This window comes from Eptesicus fuscus, chromosome 14, assembly GCF_027574615.1.
Source record: "Eptesicus fuscus isolate TK198812 chromosome 14, DD_ASM_mEF_20220401, whole genome shotgun sequence".
NCBI classification, from domain to species: domain Eukaryota; kingdom Metazoa; phylum Chordata; class Mammalia; order Chiroptera; family Vespertilionidae; genus Eptesicus; species Eptesicus fuscus.
The window spans coordinates 41,170,701-41,191,226 of record NC_072486.1 but is presented as its reverse complement, the minus strand read 5'-3'; the positions used below and the strand labels follow the sequence as shown (position 1 = coordinate 41,191,226).

General features: G+C 50.3%; 1 protein-coding gene across 3 annotated transcripts in view; it reads left to right on the top strand.

Annotated features, from left to right (window-relative positions):
* Positions 1-20,526, top strand: part of ATXN7L1 (ataxin 7 like 1) — a 227,482-nt gene that overhangs the window by 58,720 nt on the left and 148,236 nt on the right. For all 3 annotated transcript variants that reach the window (XM_008149933.3, XM_028158794.2, XM_008149956.3), the window contains exon 3: positions 16,716-16,820. In XM_008149933.3, coding sequence (XP_008148155.1) covers positions 16,716-16,820 — 105 coding nt within the window. The remainder of the gene's footprint in view (positions 1-16,715; positions 16,821-20,526) is intronic.

Genomic DNA, 20,526 nt, shown 5'->3' with positions numbered 1-20,526 from the left:
AATTCAGTCCATCTGTATCTTAAAAGCTCTTGGGAACTCTGGCTGAGGTGTGGCTCATGCATCGTCTCATGCACCAAAAGGTTGCTGGTTCCATCCCCAGTCAGGGTGCATACAGGAGGCAAGCGATCGATGTTTCTCTCTCACATCAATGTTTCTCTCTCCCCCTCTCCCTTCCTATCTCTCTAAAATCAATAAAAACAGACCAGCTGGTGTGGTTCAGTGGTTGAGCATCGACCTATGAACTAGGAGGTCACGGTTCAATTCCCAGTCAGGGCACATGTCCTGGTTGTGAGCTCGATCCCTGGTGCAGAGCATGCAAGAGGCAGCCGGTCAATGATTCTTTCTCATCATTGATGTTTCTCTCTCTCTCTCTCCCTCTCCCTGCCTCTCTGAAATCAATAAGAATATTTTTTAAAAATAAAATAAAATAAAATCAATAAAAACACTTTTTTTTAAAAAAAGCTCCTGGGAGATTCAGACCCTCGGTGAGTTATAGAACCACAAACCTGTCCCATTGCCTTATTTTGCCAGCAGGGTCAGGGATGCTCTGGGAACCCAGAGAAATCTCCTGTCTTGACAAGTCACTGGTAGAGAGAGGCCTGAAGCGTCACAGGCACTGCTCGAGCCCTGACTTCTCATGACCACCAGGGCCAGAGCTGTCTCCCTCCTCCCAGCTCCCGCTGGATGGGATCTGGGTCTCCGGTGTGAGGGCCAGCCGTGAGGCCCTGACTCAAGGGGCCCAGCAGCCCGTGGTTTCAGGGAAGCTGAGGAATGAGCCAGAGCAGAGAAGAGGGGCTCTCCGGCCATTCCTTAAAAAAGCCCTGCCATGTAAACACATATATACCCTGTACCTCCACCCACACCCTCTCCCGCTGCCCATGGCACCTCTGTGACCAACCATTGCTGGCAGGTGGCGAGTATAAGCGTGGGACCCTCACTGGGGTCCTGTAAAGGGTCTATGTTGAAGTTGACTGGAGGGTGACCCCAGTGGGTAGATTTGACATCGAGGTAGAATATATAGCATTGGGACTAGGTCTCAGTTTACCAATACTGACACAGCCCCAGGCCCTGAGGACACTTCGTACATTTGCCTTCTGATCTGAGCTTGTGGCTCTTCTAGCAAGTTGACGCTGTCCAAAGATACCCAGCCCTGCCCCCAGCACTTCACGCTTGGAAGCCTCTGGAATAGCAGATGCAAGCTCCACGGAGATGGGCTGTGCATCTGGATCAAAAACAGCATTTAAGCCAGAAAAACAAAAATACATGAACCCTGGGCAGCCCTGGATGGGGAAAAACAGCTATGCAGGGTGCTGGCAGGAGCCGCCCGCTGCGGGAGTCAGGGTCCAGAGCTGCACTCCTTTGGGAAAAAATCTTCCTAAAACTGCTCACCCCAGGGCTGTAGATGGCAGTTTGCTGGGGGGAGGCAGGAAGGGGGGAGCGCTGCAGGGACCGGAAGCAAAAGCGTGAGGCTGGGCTGCTGCTGGTGGCATTCCAGGAGGGAGGAGCTTTTTTTTTTCTGGTGAGAGGCACACTTTGATGGCACTATGAGAAAGCTTCCCCAGGCATGCAGCCCTTAAGTAAATAAAAGCACAAAAACAGATTTTTCAAACCGTGTCCTTCCAGAGCATAGTAGGATTTACTGAGAAATTGGATTGAATTCTCCTTGATTCACCTGATTGCTGAGTGGAGGAATTCAAAGGAAAAGTGTGTTTCCCCAGCATGTCTGCTGAACAGGGCTGACTGCAGGGCTTGCGGCCCTTAATGGGTCACCTCCTGAAAGGCAGCCATGGTATCTGAACAGCAGGCTGGGGCCTGGGGCCCAAGCTTAGTTGCACCCGAACCCCCTGCTCCCGGGATGAAGAGAGATTTACCTGTAGAACCTCGGCCCTGCCTGCACGCTGTGGGTGGGTTTCCTGCAGCTAGGAAGGCCACCGGGCAGCCCTCCGGAGAGCAGGGCTGTTTTCCCAGTGGTGATGAGGGGCCGGCCCTGACGCATCCACCCCCTGACTCCACTCCACGTGGGTGTCAAGACTGCGACTTGCCAGATGGCCAGCCCCGTGCTGGGGCTGAGGGTATGACCGCAGAGCACAAAGGAGGTTTTCTCCTGAGCCAGGCCACGAGGACTAAAATACCGGAACACCACTAACGTATTTTAGAAACCAGGATATAAATGGCTCCAAACCATCCCAAGACCTAAATAGAGTGCCCTGGTCCGTGTTCCACAGAGTTGGGTTCCAGAACTTTATTACAGATGAGAACTAGTGGTGTGCTATTAAAAGCCATGATCTGTAGCATTCGCCAGTTTCTGCCGTGTAAACCCTCCCACCACGGTGAATTTCAAACGGCCAACACAAAGTCGCTGAAGGCGGAGTTGTGGGGAGAGGCACACAGGTGTCTCCAGCTCACCACTGAATACGTCTCCAACCCATCGATCCAAAGAGTTAGAAGTAGGGGTACCTAAGAGGGGCACACCAAGCCACACGTGGGGGGTACCACAGTGGCACCCCTCCTTGTGCAGAACACGCCCCCTTGGCTGACAGGATCTTTTCACCAGCGAGAGGTTCCATATCGCCCGACTAGCACAGGGATCGACCAGTGGGTGTGAGTGACCAGATGTCTCCACGTTAGTGGTTTCCTATTTTGGACAATTTTGGGGGTTATCACACCCTTTGGGGAGCTTGTTAAACATGCATCCTCCTGGACTCCACCCTCAGAGAGTCTCATTTCATAAATCTGGCAGAAGGAACAAGCATCTACATTTGGCCACCAAATTACAGGTAGAATTCACGGTGTGAGAAACCCTCACCTGCTGTTTACTCCCCCTGCGGTAAACAGAAGGTTCACAACCGGGTGGCTATACGCAATGGTTTCTTTCTCAACACTCACTGTTTTTACTCCAGTGCAACAGGGTTGTTGTTTTTACTTAATTTTTTAATATATTTTTTATTGATTTCAGAGAGGAAGGAAGAGGGAGAGAGAGATATAAACATCAGTGATAACAGAGAACCATTGATCGGCTGCTTCCTGTACGTCCCCTACCAAGTATCAAGCCCACAACCTGAGCATGTGCCCTGACCAGGAATCGAACCGTGATCTCCTGGTTCATAGGTCGACACTCAATCACTGAGTCACACCGGCTGGGCAGGGTGGTTGTTTTCAAAGTCCCTCCATGCAAAATCTGGTTCTAAGTCATAATAATAGCTCACATTTATTCAGGGCCTCGCAAGCACCAGACATCAGACGTGTTCCCCCCGTCTCATCTTGACAGCTACCCCATTATTACCATCCCCATTTTGCCGACGAGGAAACTCAAGGCCAGAGAAAGTTCCCAAGGAGGTGATGCTAGGATTTAAATCCAGGCAGTCTGGCTCCAGAACCTTCATGAAAAGCGTGACACTAGCCCGGCTGGTGTAGCTCAGTGGTTGAGCATCAACCTATGAACCAGGAGGTCACAGTTCAATTCCCCGTCAAGGCACATGTCTGGGTTGTGGGCTCGATCCCCAGTGTGGGGCGTGCAGGAGGCAGCCAAATCAATGGTTCTCTCTCATCATTGATGTTTCTATCTCTCTCTTCCTCTCTGAAATCAATAAAAATATATTTAATTAAAAAAAAAAAAAGCATGACACTGAGCCACCTCTGCAAAACAGTGTTCCGCAGAGGCTTTGCCTTTTGCCTTAGCTCATTCAGGCTAAAGTCCAGTTCAGCTTCATGGGCATTTAGTGAAGTGCCTCTAAGATGCCACTTAATCCTTGCAGCAACCTTCTGGGGGAGGTCTGGCTGCTGTGTTCCAGCAGAGGAGAGGTAGATTCAGAAGGGCTCTGGGGCTTGCCCATCATTGCGCAGCCAGCTAAAGGCGGAGTGGAAATGTGTTGCTGACCCCAGTACCCCCAGTGAAGTCTCCTGAGTGGCTCTTCGTCTAAAGTAAGGCAGCTTTGATGCATCAGCACTCTTTTAAGCGTGGAGCCTGTTTCTGGCAGTCCTAATTTTTAACTGTTGAATGTTGGAGTCCATGTATAAAACAGTAGTGTGTGGAGGAGGAGGACAGGCATACCCACCACTCTCTGTAAACACAGGCAGAGTGGGCCAAGGCTAGCAGTAAACACAGAGGACTGGGCCCATCCCGAGAAAGGGTTTGTTGTCTCGGCGGGAATCGAAGAGGGCTCCCTGGAGGAGGTGGCCCCAGAGCCGGCCTGGAAGGATGTGTAGGCCTTTGGGGTGTGTGGAGGGAGGGTAAGGAAAGGGCGGGGGTGGGGGAGGACGTGGTGGGAGGTGAACTGGCGCACCCAGGGGCACGACCAGACCCCAGAGCCTCAGGAACTTTGCTGAGTCGCCCTTTTCTCCTCGGGCACAGAACTGGAGTTCATGCTTGATTTGTGATTGAAGACACTGTGATTTTCTCCTCCAGCTGATCGATCCTATTTTCCATTACCTTAAAACAGCTTTCTGTAATCCTCTCATGGTGGATTTTTTTCTTCCCGGGCGTCTGTGCTCAGAAAGCCGCTGGCTTTGAGCACCAGCCCATCGGAGTAGTTACCAGGTGTGTGTGGCTGGAGTGAGGAGCCCAGATGCGATGCGATGCTCAAGCACTTTTGTTCTTAGAGCAAAGGTGCATTTCTGACCTTCGTGCGCATTGGTGCAATGGCGGGTCCCGCGGGAGTAGCTCTGGCTTCCCCGTGAGCAGCCTGTTCCTAGGGGAATGCCCGGAGTGTCCGTCAGCCCCTTCCCGCAGCCTGACTGTCCCAGCGGCTTGAGTGCTTTGGACACTGATTCCCAGGGACATGAAGCAGTTCTTGCCACTGCCCTCCGGCTGTGCCAAGTGGACACATCTTGTAACGGAGCCAAATGGCACATTACCTCCGAGCTGTGGCAGCTGCATTTGGGCGATCATTGTCATCTCTAAGGGCACATGCAGGGCTCCATAGCCTCCACAAACACCCTCTGGGGGGAAATTGCCGCAATCTCTGTCAGTTACAGATAAACCACAGCCAGAGCCAGCTCTGCTTTGCACTCAGAGCCATTGGCAAGTGCCGCGGGATCCAGGCTCTCTCGCCTTAGAGTCTCGGGCTTAGACCCTCTGGCCAGGAGTCACTCCCACTGCCGTGGGATGCGCCAAGGCCACAGGCACTGGGACAGCCTGGTTTCCTGGCCACAGTCTGACTGATTCCGAGCGTGTACCTCTTCTTCATCCTGAATCTGCAAGCAGAGCGTTCGTGGAACCCCCACAGCGGAGCAGGGTTTTGGGGGGGGGCGGGGTGTAGGAAATGACGGGGCACTTTCAGGGGTGGGTGTGTTCTGTGGTCTCTGCTGCATGTTCTGGATGGCAGTAGGAGCAGGCACTTGCTGGCTGAGGCCTGCCTGCCGTGACAGTCTCACGCAGGCCTCTGCAGTGCCTTTTAGAATGCGCATTCCCTGCATTCGTCAGAAACCCTGGCGGGGGGGGGGGGGGGGGGGGGCTTCTACGTGGTTCGGATGTCAGCTTGACCTGGCAACCTGCCATCTAAGAAAGCTCCCAGATTGCTGATTTGGAGCAGGTGGAACGTCTCAGCGGTAGATGCGGCCTGGCCTCCGTGCATTTCTAAATGAAGATATTCAAACAGTGCCGAAAGGCCTGAGAGAAGTGCTTCTTTCATCGTTGCCCTGGTCTTGGGAGGCCTGTGAAAGCCCTCGGCACATGTGGTTTGACTCCCACAGACAGCTGGGTTCCCCAGCCCACCCCATTCCTTTGCTCAGGGCTCTCCATCTTGTTTTCATCAGGACAGAGTGAGAACCTCCTGGCATATGAATCTCAAGAAGCAAGATGGTAGACATCAGGTTCTCCGGTATGCCTCAGAGCAGCCCTTGTTTTCTCAGCCCGAAGTCTGTTTCGGAGAGAAGGCTGAATTCAGTGCCTACAAGAACTTCAATTCAGATTTCTGCTTGGCTCCCACTGCATAAACGGAAGGGAATTTGAAGCTATGCAAGAGGCGTGGTCCATGCTCTCATGTAGTTTATAATACAGCCTTGAACACTAATTAATATTTTGCTGTAGTCTAGGTTTCCTTTTTCTTTTTAATTTTAATTTTTATTTTTGTAAAGCCATCTCATCCTTGTCACCCAAAAAATGTAGCAGTTGGTGTAGCAATAAAACAGGTTCAGACTGCCCTGACTGGTTTGGCTCAGTGGATAGAGCATCGGTCTGTGGACTGAAAGGTCCTAGGTTCAATTCCGGTCAGGAGCATGTACCTTGGTTTTGGGCACATCCCCAGTAGGGGGTGTGCAGGAGGCAGCTGATCGGATGTTTCTCATTGATGTTTCTAACTCTCTATCCCTCGCCCTTCCTCTCTGTAAAAAAAAAACAATAAAATCCTATCTAATAAAAGGGTAATATGCAAATTGACTGTCACTCCAACACACAAGATGGCCACCCCCATGTGGTCAAACTTGGCTGCCACAAGATGGCCAGCAGAGGAGGGCAGTTGTGGGCGATCTGGCCAGCAGGGGAGGGCAGTTGAAAGGGACCAGGCCTGCAAGGGAGGGTAGTTGGGGGTGATCAGGCCTGCAGGGGAGGACATTTAGGGGTGACCAGGCCAGCAGAGGAGGGAAGTTGGGGTTGACCAGGCCTGCAGGAGAGGGCAGTTGGGGGGACCAGGCCTGCAGGGGGAGGGAAGTTGGGGGTGACCAGGCCAGCAGGGGAGGGCAGTTAGGGGCAACCAGGCTGGCAAGGGAGGGCAGTTAGGGGTGACAGGCTGGCAGGGGAGGGCAGTTAGGGGTGACCAGACCAGCAGGGGAGGGCAGTTAGGGGCAATTGGGCCGGCAGGGGAGCAGTTAGGCATCGATCAGGCTGGCAGGGTAGTGGTTAGGGGGTGATCAGGCTGACAGGCAGAAGTGGTTAGGGGTGATCAGGCAGGCAGGCAGGCGAGCGGTTGGGAGCCAGCAGTCCTGGATTGTGAGAGGGATGTCCGACTGCCCATTTAGGCCCAATCCCACCGGGCCTAAACGGGCAGTCAGACATCCCTCGAGGGGCTCCCAGATTGGAGAGATTGCAGGCTGGGCTGAGGGACACATACCCCCTGTCCTCCCGTGCACGAATTTCATGCACTGGGCCTCTAGTATATTATAAAAAAACAAAACAGGTTCGGACTGAGTGAAGTCCACCTCAGAACCACAGTACTCAATCAATGTAACGCTTCCTCTGATAGGCAGAGAGGTATGTAAAAAGATAGAGATAGAGATGATAGGTAGATAGATGATACATAGATGAGATGGAGACAGATAAGTACAATAGGTATATATGATTGATAGATGATAGATAATAGATAAATAGATAAATAGATGAAAAGAGATAAAATAAATAGGATAGATATAGCAAGAGAGATGTTTGATGGACAGAGATGAGAGAGATAGATGAGATGGATATAATTGATAGATGATAGATGAGATAGATATAGATGGAATATATCAAGATAGATGATAGACGACATATATAATTGATAGATATCTATAGAAAGAGATTATAGAGATAATAGATGAGATAGAGATAGATATGATAGATAATAGATGAGATAGATATGATAGATTAGATAGACGATTAGAGATATATGATAGGTGAGATGATATAGATATAATAGGATATTTAGGATAAGTAGATCAAGATAGATGATTGATAGAGATAGGTGATAGATATGATAGGTATACATAAATAGATACAGATGATAGATGAGATATGATAGATAGATAGATAGATAGATAGATGATAGATAGATAGATAATGATGGATGAACTATAGATAGATGGCCATTCACTAACTCCTTTTAAGAATAAACCATTCAAATGTGCTCTTTGGTAACATGGATGGGGTATTCTCCTCTCCTCCCCTCTTCCTTGCTCATCCTTCTCCTGACACACTCCGTGGTGGACCAGTCATCATAACTGAAGAGCCAGAAAGGAACTAAGGGATCAGTGAGCATGCAGGTGCCCATCCTCCAGACTCAGTTAGATTGCACAACAGGACACTAAACTGTGCTGTGTGAAAAGGCACCAGAAGAGCCTTGGCCGGTGTGACTCAGTTGGTTGAGCATTGCCCTGTGCACCAAAAGATCACCAGTTCGATTCTCAGTCAGGGCACATACCCAGGTTGCAAGTTCAATCCACGGTTGGGGTGCATGGGGGAGGCAACCAATCAATGTCCCTCCCTCTCTCCCTCCAGCTTCCTCTGTCTAAAAATCAATATTTTTTAAGCCTTAAAAAAAAAAAAAAAACAGAGGAGATGTCCTATTGATTCCCCTCGACCCATTTCAGCTATTCTTAACATCACTGTTCTGTTCAGTCTGAAAATTCTCTTTGATCATACATTTCTTGCAAGGAAAAGCATCATATTGGGTTATCACTTCTTTCTCCCCAAACCCACTGCCCTATTCCATTAAATATGGCACCCACCTCCACCCCACAGAGATCTCTCTGGGTTGCGTTGGAAAGGGAGGGCATCAGAGACTATGCTAGGAGACTCACCTGGACCCAAGAAATGCCCAAGATGGAGGTTCCGGGTCGCCCCACAGTCACTTGGAAGCTGCCCTCACACAGACTAGGAAGGCTCGCGGTAGGAAATGCCTGTTCCAGAGAAGCAAAGCAAGGCCCACTGAAGAAGCGTTGAGAAAAAATGCCCAGGGAGGCCTAGTGATATTGCAAAAACAAATATTACCCAAACTGTAGTCCTCAAGTTGAAGGTAATGTGAGCATAAGGATTTAAGTGAACATTTAAACATTTAAGTGACCCAGCTGGGAGAACCTGAGAGGGAGGTGCCTGGTGATGACTCTGGTGAGTCACAGTCCCCTCTACTTATCAGCCCTGTAAGTGCCGCTAGGCATGAGGCCTGGGGAACGGACTGGAATTTCCCCCAATAGTTTGGTGGTTTTCTCCTCTCTCTAAGTCATAGTGAACTATATAATCTTTACCTACAGGCCCTTGGTTGAATATGCTGTACCCATCCTTGTCCTCTACACAGAACTTCTCCCAGGCTGGGCCTAGGGCATTGGGTCTGGCTTGGTGAGGGCGTAATGGGGCTCTCCCGTCCATGCAGCTGATCTCTAAGCCCAAGCAACCCTTGCTGTAAAAATGACTTTAGCCAGGATACCTTATCAGGACCCAGAAACCTGCCGAAGGGATTACATGTTTCTCATCTGTCCTGAGGACCAGAGGTGGGGATGCCAGGCCAGAAGCCACCTGCTGACCTGGCTGGAATAATGGACAAAGATATGTATGACTGGCTGGACAGGGCGGACCCTGGCTGTCCTGCAGCTGCTTGAGGGAGAGAATCAGGGCTACGTTTGCATCCCCAGGAACATTTTTAGGGACAAACTGTTGCATTGTTGCCTAAGCCAGGCATAGCAAAGGGGAGCCCTTTGCAAAATGCTTCCCCTGGCTACCGGGGATATCACTGCCCAGCCAGCCCATCATGTCCTCCGCCAGGCTGGACTCAGATCGCTGAGTGTGCCCCAGGCTGCACCTGGCTGCTGTGCTGGTCCAGTGTGGCACAGGGTGGAGTTGAATCAGGAAGAGTGGGTGAAGTCTAGGTCTCCAGGCGCTGAGCACTCACTGTCTAGATGTACAAAACACCATGCAGCCCCCAAGTGAGGACATAGAAAATGGGAGCAGACGGGACACCCAGAAAACACCCCTAAGCCCACCCCAAACACTGGCTCCGAGAGGCCATCGCTGGGGACGGGGGGTGGGGGCTGTGTTTCCCAGAGGAGGCAGAGCCCACCCGCATGCACGTAGGGTGGTGAGGGCAGGAGCTAACTGAGGTGGCCCATCTGGAGCGTGTTCTTAGAGTCACATAGTCCTTTTCTCAGAGAATGAACAAGCAAACATAATTATTGACCTTGTAATCTTAGATAACAACATGGATATCAGGGCAATTTATTATCATTTACAGCATCCCCCTTTGAGAGAAGAGAAAATTAAGGGGCATCAAAAGTAAATCGATTTCCTGAGAACTTCATTTATTAGGCAACTACCATGTACCAGACTGGTTGGCTAGGAAGGTATAAGGTCGTGATTCCTGTCCTCCAGACCCCAGTCTGGTGAGAGGTGTAAGCCAGTTGCTGTACTGCAGCCTTAGGAAAGCCATGGTTCTGAGGGCCTGGGGCGGGGGAGATTCGGCCTCTCCTCTGGGTGCATCAAAGAAGGCTTCCCGCGGAGTGGACAGGGGAGTCGGAGAAACGGAAGGAAGCCATAGATAACAGTACATTGTATTTTTTTTCCATCCTGACTGTGTACCAGCCTCTTCATTCATGTCATTTAATTCCAGAAACAAATGGCAACGTTAGGATTTGAACTCGAGACTGCCAGACTCCAGGGCCCAGCTCTCAGGCATTGCAACTTACATAATAGTTTTTGCTCTAAACTCTGGGCTGCAGTCACCTCCTGGGACCCTCTGCCTTCCCTCCTCGGGCTGCAGGATGAGAGTCCTGTTAGGTCTGGTGGAAGCCAGAGGAAAGGCTGGTGAGAGGGGCTGCCCTGTGGCCCGAGGCCTGAGGGAACACCCCACAGCCCCCTTGCCTCAGTACACCGTGAACGCATGTCTGTAAAGGCTCTTCTGAGGGAGCAGGGATTCTGCTGTCTCGCGTGGCCGTGGGAGTTGGTTGGGGTTTGTGGGCTGGTTGGGCTGGGGATCGGGAGAGAATAGTCCATGCAGCATAACGGGGAGCTTCCACCTGCCACCAGGCCTGGCTCCTGGCCCCGGCCTCGCCAGGGGGTGACTTCCTGCCCAGCCGTAGCCAGAGGAGGCTGGGGCCCCTTTCAGTCCTTGGTCTGTATGAGGAGAAAGGCTCAGCGCCCGCCACCCGCACACACTCGCTCGCCGCCCTCATCGATGCTGCAGAGCTCACCGAGGCCCGCTTTCCTAGGCCTCGCGTTTCAGTTTCCGTGCCCAGATTTCATTGTTTTGAAGCCCTCCCATCAGGCCCTGGGTTTTCAGAGGTCTGAACAACAGAAAGTGGCCGCCCTATTTGCATTTTCCTAGAGGGGAGTTGAAGGTTCTGCTGGGGAAGTAGGAGGTGTCAGGTCTGCTTTGAAGACCTCCGGTTGTTTTGTTCTGTGAATTGAAGGAGATTTTGGGGTTGGGGGACCAATAGAATCACCCTGTCAGCAAAGGAGAAACGTGTGTTTTTTTCTATCCCCTCAAGCTTTCCGTTTGACATAAGTGATTAAAATGCAGCTGAAAACTCCACTAGCAGAGAGAAAAGATGAATTAATAAAAACTGTATAATGAGCATATTAAGACTAAGGCTGGGCGGGGGAAGGCTCCGAGGACCAGCCTCTCCCGGCGCGAGGGGCGCTCCTTCTGATCTGACACACGTCATTTTTGTAGGTGCCTTTCCGTGTCCGGATTCCAGTCCGCTTGGAGGCAGTCACGCGTGTCCTTGACACACTGTGACTGTTCTTCCCAATAATTTCCACGTCTGAGTTTATGTAAGTGGAAGCCCACAAATCAACACCGCTGCCAGCCACCAGCTCATCGTTTTGATCGTTTTCCAAAGAAGCCCAGTAACACCCGGCTCCCTGGCTGCCGCTGGGTGTCACGTCCTGGGGTTCGACCAAGGTCTGTGCCAGTCGCCCACCACGGGCAGCGGTTTACATTGCAAGCCGGACTCGCAGTGGAAAGGGCCTGGAGTGTTGAAACTACGTAAATCCATTTCAACTTTTTCATGTCAACATTTTTTAGAGTCGGTTAAAAGGGGGAGCATAGTTTTAAAATGCAATGAAATTGTCTTTATACTAGAGTAGGACTGCCTTGCCGTTTTTATAATTCCTATAGCAGCGGAGGTGGTTTCACAACTCGGGAAAAGACTTTTAGGGAAACCAAGCCTTTTTCCGGGGCTTGACCTTTTTTTTTAAGAAACTAAAATTCAAAGTCGCGTGTTTTGCTTTCTTTCCCCACCGCGGGGTTTCTGCGGTGAGCGCAGGTGTCAGCAGTGGCTGATAAGCTGGCCCGTGGCCTTCAGAGCAGGTCTGCTCCTGCAGCTTCCCCGGCACCCTGTGCTTTACTGGCGTTCCCACTTGCAAGAGGAAGGAGTCGGTCCTTACTCACTCTTTCTCACGTTTTGCATCTTTTGAACTCTCACCAGTTGTGGCTTCATAATGTCAGTCTCAAGCTTTGGGAGGCGTCTAGGGGCAAATTCAAACGGGCACAGCATCTAGTCTGATCCTAAATCCACAAAACCAGCCGTCTTCCCATCTTAGAAACAAGTCCGGTACACACAGCGAGTCGGGGGTGCCGCTGCCTTTTCCTTCGCTGCAGCCATTTTCAAAAAGCGAGTACTGGATACCAACTAACGTTCATACACACACACACGTGTGACTTTGTCAAAAGTGTTCCCCCCAGAAAGCTGTGTATCTCGAACAAAATGCTCCTCCCGTCCTGTCCGTTTCTTTTTCAGTACTAACTTAAGAAACAGTTCACCAACTACACAGGAAATCAGTTATTTTACTTTTGTAGAAACTATTCTGCTGTCTTAAACAGTGTTTCTCCTTCCATCACAGCTGAGCTTAGTCCCCTCCGTCCCTCCACTACCTCCCGGGTGGGTTTTGGGTGGGAGCTGGGGAAGTGCAGGCTGCAGTAGCCTCAGGTGCTGTCAGGGAACAGGCCCATTTCACTAGACGAGGGAGCATTGGCTTCCGAGTCCGTGTCCTGGAATCTCATTCCATTTTACAAATCGCAGCCGTGAATCTCAAGCAAATTACATCACTTGTGTTTCCTTGCCTGCAAAGTGGCGATGACGGTAACATCACAGATTAATGATGAGAATTAATTAAGATGATGTCATCACATAACGAAGTCTGGAAGGATGAATACCACTCGATCAGCAGTGGTTCCTAGGTGGTGTCGTCACAGGTGGTTTCACTTTCCCTCTTTTTCCCATCTTTATTCAGTGGTGCACTGGTAAATGTTTAACAACCAGCGCTCTGAAAGAAAAGACCTGATTTGTAGTGTTTGCCCATTTCCATGGTGTAAATACTCCCAGATGGCTGATTCAAGCTGCCACCGTGATATCACTGAATGAGTTGGGAAGAGACATGCACAGCTAGCTCTTCCAAGCTGCACAAGCCCACCTCAACAAACCACTGTTTTTATCTTTAACTGTGCACTGAATGTTTTAGGGTGGTAAACTGAGAGAGAGAGAGAGAGAGAGAGAGAGAGAGAGAGAGAGAGAGAATTAATAGAATACCTAGCTTTGTGCTGAGCATACTAATTTTCAATTCTTCCTGTCCTTCCTCTTCATCCCTGAGCAAACAGCACACGACTATGATCGCCTAGCCACCCGAAGTGCTTCCGAGCGGCCAAGTGCCCTTACCTTGTTCCCCATCTCAGAACTGGGCAGCCTGTGGAGGAGATTCTAAGGTCGGCCCACGGAGGAATGAATCACGTAGGCAAGCAGGTTCTCTCGCTTTCTTCAGAAGACATGCTCTGAGCAGACATGTGCAAAGTTGAAGCTGCCCTAGAGGAACTCAAGAAAAGTCCCAGTGGAGTGAAGGGCCCGGAGTGCAACACACCCCCAGGTGGCCAGTCTCTGACCAGCCTAACCTTTACCTTCAACTCCTGACATACTAGTGGGAGGTGTATGGGGCACAGGGTGGAGGCCCCGCAGATTTCCGAAGGAATACAGAAACAGTAGGACATCCAGTGGAATCCCAGCAGGCCTCCCAGGTCATCTGGCGTGTATAGCAAAGGTGCAGAGACACAGTGCCCGCACCCTGCAGGGTCTGGTCTCAGCTTCCAGCCCTGCCCTTGGCACAGCTTGTGGCACAGAGTAGGTGCTCAAGAAATTTTTGTTAATGCTTGTTTTTTAAAAAGTTAATGAATTTCTTTTATTCCTTTAGATCTATTGCAGAAATGGTATAAGGCAACTCAGCAAGGCTCGCTGAATTAATAAGTGTCTTAGTCCTCGCCAGCTCCTGATCTCACATGATATAAAATGTAACTAAATCTAAATGAGATGCAAGGTGTTAATAACAGTTGCCAGTGATTTTAATTTTTTTTTTTTTTTTGCTCCTCTGTAGTTTTCAAATGTATCTTCAAAGAACATGGATCACTTTTGTTATTTGTTAAAAATGTTCATTATAAAAATAACCTGTAAGTAAAAAGTAAAACAGCAGGGCGTCAGCCGTTCAGACGTGAGAGGCATCCTCTCCATGCTGCGAGGCTCCGAACCGAGGGCCCGGGCACGTTGGGTGGGCCCAGCATGGGCCTCCTCACCCTTCCAGACTCTTGTCACAGTTGGGTTCTCTCTCAGCCTCTGCTTCCACAAGCCTCCCGCCCACCGGGCACTGACTAATAACGCTCCCCTTCAGTATCAATTCTTAGTCAGAAGTGGAAATAGAGACAAGTCCGAGAGCGGGGAAATCACAGGCCTCACCCAGGACCACCGGCAGATTGGAAATTCAGTGCACCCAGGTCCCCAGCTCTGTCCCGTCATGTGCTCGGGGGCGAGCTGGGTCCACATGCACCTGGAACCCGAGCAGGACCCTGCACGGGGAGCCGGCCTCCCCCTTTAGTAACACGCCTCCTCGGGGGAGCAGGGGCCTCAGCTCCTTGCATACCACAAAGGCGTCGACTCTACTTCCCTCTAAGAAGCAGGGCTGCTCTGAGGAAAGAACCCGGAGCCGTGATGTGTGCCTCAGTTAAACGTTTGCTTGGTTATAAACGAGCCGTCCCCGTATCATGAGGAACTCAGCTCTTCCCTGTGGCCTAGCCCTGCAACTGGGGGAAACCATTGTGTGTTTGGTGTTTTCTGTTAAAAACACTGGTTGGGTCTGGAAAATGAGGGCTCGGGGAGTTGGGGAGAAGCTGTTCAAGGGGGTTGTGTCAGAAGGCATGGTCATGCGTACACTGTCTCAATTCCTCCGTCAACTCTCTGGTGGTTATGAGCACCTTGCTCTCAGGGTGAAGTGTCTCTAGAGCCAGTGGGCTAAGAAGAGGTAGGCCAGGTGCTTCCAGGGCTCCCCCTCCACCCAGTGGCGCCCAAGGAGATGTGACTACCTGTTTCCTCAGAACTGATCTCTCTTTTTTTTTTTTTTGACAATTTTTGTTCACATGCTAAACAAGTCACCCATTTAAAGTATACAATTCGGTGGTTTATAGTATACTGGAGGCCTGGTGCTATCACCCCAAGCCCTGGCCAGGTACCTCAGTTGGTCAGAGCATCATCCCAATACACTAAGGTTGTGGGTTCAATCTCTGGTAAGGCACATACAGGAAGCAGTGAATGCATAAATAAATGGAACAACAAGTCAATGTTTCTCTCCCCCCGCCTCCTTTTCTCTCTAAAATCAATAAATTTTTAAAAAAAAGAAAAGGAAGGAACCATGCACCCTTTAGCAGTCACTCCCCAATTCCCTCCAAGCCCCCCTGCCCAAGACAAACCCTAATCTAATTTTTGTCTCTGTAGCTTTGCCTGTTCTGGACGTTTCCTGTAAATGGAATCATTCAATTTGTGGCCCTTGGTGTCTGCCTCCTTTCACTTAGCGTAATGTTTTCAAGGCTCACCCATGTTGTAGCAGGTATCCGTACTTCATTCCTTTTCATGGCTGAATAGCATTCCATTGTCTGGGTATGCCAGATTTTCTTTAGCCATTCACCAACTGGTGAATATCTGGGTTGTTTCCACTTTTGGCTGTTATGAATAATGCTGCTGTGAACATGTCTGTACACGTTTTTGTATGGACACATGCATTCTCTTAGTTACATGGTCTCTTAGGCCATGTAACTATATGTCTGATCCAGTCATTTTTTGTTTGTTTGTTTTAAAACCTTCTGTAAGTTCCCATTGTTCTTAAAATCAGGTTCAGAATCCTTACCTCGATCTACAAGGCTTATTACCTCTGCTGGGCTCTCCCCTTGTTCTTCTGTCCCAACTGAGAGGTTCCTCCAGCACAGAGGCCCTCCTTCCCTGGCAGGCCTGGCACTTTCCGCTCCCTCCCCTGGCTCTGTGTTTATCTAACCGCCCCCCCCCCCCGCCCTCCCGCTAACGCTAGTGGAAATAGCTCCTCCCAGGGAAGTCTCCCCAGAGCATCCCATGAGGTTAGGTCCACGTGCTGTGATGGGACCCTGCACATCTCCTCAGCACGTGCCACAGTTACGACCACACGATGACCTGTGCGGTTATCTACTTAATGTTTCTCTCCGCTCCCTGTGAGCGCCAGGGGAGCAGGGCCCTCGCTCTTGTTCACCAGTCATCCCCGGCACCTCGCATGGTGCCTGGTGCACTTGCTAAACGTTGGTCAGATGAATGATGCAAGTCTCTTGTTTTGAGGCTTCTTTCACCTTGGGGTCCCCCCAGACCCTCTTCCCCGCTCACTCACCTGAGAGACCTCTGCTTAAGTCAGAATGGGTTTGGGGGACCCCCTCCTAAAACAACTGGTGCCTCCTTGGGTCCCAGCTCACATGGCTCTCTCGGGACAGGCTAAGGCCCCATCACATGGGACTCAGGGAGCCCGGCCACCACCGGCTACCCCAGCAGCGGCAGCCAGCCATTTCCAAGGGTGAGAGGAGGAGGTATTCTCTGAGGCAAGCGCTTCTCTGAGAGTTGGGGAGCTGCATTATGACTAACCACGTTCCCTCTAGTGAAGATTATTGCCTTTCTGGGTGTCTCGTTTGAAAAACGGCCCTTGAGGAAGCTCTACACCTTCTGAGACTTAATTGCTTTTTCAAAAACACCTGTTTTCATTTCCCCCACAGATATGCACTTATTTGGCCATTACCCAGCACATGACGACTTCTATCTCGTAGTGTGCAGTGGCTGTAATCAGGTCGTCAAGCCACAGGTGTTCCAGTCGCACTGCGGTAAGTGGACTCCTGCCGCCTCGCGGAGCAGCGCCGCCCGTGGGCCCCCCGACGGGGTCTGGCCCTCTGTCTGTCTTAGCCCAGGCCTGTGGGCACATCCTCCCTGGGCTCAGCCTCTGCTCGCAGGGTAACTGTCTTAGGATCTGTAGTCCTGCTGCTGAAACGCTCAGTGCTGTCAGAGCCAATGAGAGAAAACCTGCAACTTGTTTAGGTGGATGGGACTAGACTGAAACCACCCACCCGCCCAGCCTTTCCGCAGCCTCTGCAGGTGACGAAGGGAGGGGAGAGCGGTGGCTTGCGGGGGCACGCCTGCAGCCTGACATGTTGTTCCCCTGAAAGAGAGGGCCAGGCGGGGTCTCCGGGTCTACACCAAGGGGGCCTGGGCGTCAGGAGCCAGTCCCTCTGGGCCATTGGGTGCTGCCCGGAGGCTTGCCTATAAAGCTTCGGGCTCAGCTTCTCCTTTTCCAGGAATCCTCCGTGTAAAAAAAAAAAAAAAAAAAATGCAGGTGTTTGGGAATCCGCTTTCCCTCTGAATTTTTATATCCTTGGTGTAATGAATTGCCTTCATCTCGTCACCAGCAAAACCGGGACTCCCTGTCAGTGCGGGCGCCATGAACATACAACAGATAAAGTCCACCCTGCCGCTCCCCTCAGGAAAGAATAAATAGCTATTGACCTGAGATGGGAAGTTACTTAACCTCTCTGGGTGGAAGTTCCCATATCTCTTTAAAGGGGGCGTTGGACCAGATGATTTCCAACGCTGTAATATGCTGTCAGTTCCAGAACAGTATGTCCCAGTCTTTTTATTTAAGCCATACTCTTTTTTGATGAACATAAAATCTAAGTGCCCTCCTTCACTGTTAAATGTCAAAGCACATTAAATATTGTGCCTTAAATAAATCAAAGCAATTATAATATTACTAGAGGCCCGGTGCACGGATTCATGCACCCGTGGGGTGCCTCAGCCTGGCCTGTGGGGATCAGGCTGAAACCAGCTCTACGACATTCCCCCTAAGGGTCCCAGGTTGCAAGAGGGCACAGGCCAGGCGGAGGGACCCCACCAGTGCATGCACCAGACCTATAGTGTGCATATAAGATCTTTGGTTAATCTCTTTCCACCCTCCCCGCTCGCCACTTCCCTCTGAGATTCATCAGTCTGTTCCATGTTTCCATGCCTGTGGTTTCCACTCCTGTGTTGAGTGTCTGCCCCCTGGTGGTCAGTGCGCGTCATAGCTACTGTTCAGACGGTCTAACGGTCAGTCGCTTATATATATATATATATTATAATTTTGCGAGCTACATGTTATCCCTTTCTCACAATCAGAATTTCTCATTTTCCCCCTGCCCCTTCAGTTATCACTATTCTGTAATAATAGGTATAAAATAAGGGGAGTTGAGCTTATCTAAGCTCTTCTGTAAATGTATTTGGAACTATGGAATACAATTGACCCTTGAACAACACTGGTTTGAACTGTGCAGGTCCACATATAAGAAGGTTTTTCCAAAACTATGCAGTCAGAGCTCCATACAGGTTTCGAATCCGTGGGTTCAACCCACTGCCAGCTGAAAACAGTGCATATTTTCAGTCTAAGGGTTGGGAATCCATGGATGTGGAGGGCCAACTATATACATTGTCGTGCGCCATTTTATATAAGGGACGTGAGGATCTGCGGAGTTTGGTATCGGCAGGGGGTCCTGGAACTAACCCTGTGGATACTGAGGGATGGCTGTAGTTTTTATGTATCCTAATGCCGTTTATGAATATGTAGATATGTGATATGTGCATATCTAGATACATCAAATTTTATCTGTGTATATACTGTAGGTGTGCTAGTATTTTGTGCTCATAATATACAGAAAGAAAAGCCAAGCTTTAGGGGCACTTTCCAGCACTTGCTGACCTGCACAGGCAGAGAAGGCCCTAAAAGTGTGTACAGAGAGCTCTGCTTAGAGGCCGTCTCCAGCCCCTCCCTGCAGCCGGCCCTGTGTCCTTGGGCTACTTGCTTACTGTCTCAAGGCTTTGGTTTTTCTAGTCTCTTCCATAAGGAGTGGCTTTGTGAGTGCTTCTAGCTCTAACCTTGTCGTACCTGGCAGAATGAGCATGCGAGGAACAAGTCGTGTGCCCCGCACGAGCTGACCTTCTCGTTCAGTGCCGTGTAGCAAATGACCCCTCCCTTATGCCGGAAGAGAGAAAAGATCCAACCTCTCCAAAGGGACTGTCAGAGACCCGGTGCTGGTGCTACGAGCTGAGGTGGCCGGTGGGGTCGAGAGCAGAGGAGGGGAGAGAAGAGCCCAGACTAGCTGGGTGGTGAATGACTATGGAAGCTCTGTGGTCAGTTGCCTCTGTGTGTCCAGCAGATGCAGAGGCCAGATCACCCTGAATGGAGTCGTCATGCATTCATTCACAGGGATGTGCTGTTGTTCTGGGCGCTGGGATACAGCAGCAAGCAAGGCAGACAGAAATCCCGTAAGCCCTTAAAACCTTCACTGGGATCTTAATTCACGGGCAGAGACTTTAATGAAAGAAACGTGAAAGGGATCCAGGACTCCACTGTGCCCTGCAGAATTCTGCCCAAGGCAAGGCCCCACCTAGCCTGTGAAGGAGGCCTCTAGGGCTTGGCTCTGCTGATTCATGTGCCTTCCTCTATCCTAGGCCTTTTGGGACAAGAGCCAAGTCTTGCTTAGGGGGAGAACCAAGTGTTTTGTGGCATCTGCTTTGAGCAGTAAATCAGTTTGGGGGTTTGAGTTACTGATCTCATCACCCAAAGCCCAGTCTCTGTTGAGCTTCCTGCTGAACCAGCTGACAAGCAGCAATGAGGACACCTCATCTTCCAGGTGTGTGTCCTGTCGATTCACAGCCCATATTTATCAAGGCCAGGAGAAGGCAAGCAGAGCTCAGAACCATGGCAACTCTCCAGAGACAGTGAGGATTTCTTTGTTTCCCTAAGAATTCCTCCTATAGTTTCATGGCATTTCTTTTTTTTGGTGTTTTATCCCGAGTCTTACTATTTTCAACAAGTTAAAAAGAATGTCACTGTGCTAAGTGTTAGGCACTGTGCTAAATGATTTCCGTATCTTTGAGCACGTAATCCTCTCATCAGCCCTAAGAAGTAAGACCAATATGATACCATGTTGAACTTGAGGAAGATAAAGCTTAGGAATGCCTTGCCCCAGCTCTCAAACTGAGGCAGGTGTAGAGCCCGATTTTGAACACAAAATCAGGGAAGTGCATGCTTTGCCTTCTTGCTGGTCATTGTCCCTCACTGCCTTGCTGCATAGATCGCCTGTTGTCCTTGCCCTGCCCAAGCTCCAAGGCCTGACCCATTCACCTGCCAGGTAGCACCTCTTATGTAGTACAGGGCTTCAGACTTGATTTTGTTAGTTGCAGAACTTTGTCCAAATAGAATCTCATGTGGAACTTCAGTCTATAACTATATATGCAAAGAAAGCCATCGGGGTTGAACTTGGGGTGGGTGCTTGAGCCACTCCTGACCTGGCCTACTCCTGACCTCCCAACCACCCAGACCTTCATAGAACAGCATTTGAAGTTTGTTGTAGTGGAGAGAACATGGAGTTTAGAGGCTAACAAAGCAATTCACACGATTCTCCATTAACTGTGGGGACAGATTGCCTCCTGTCTCCCCATCTTGCCTGCAAAATAAGGACTCTGTCTGCCTCATGGTGCACAATGACTGGTGTGAGGCAC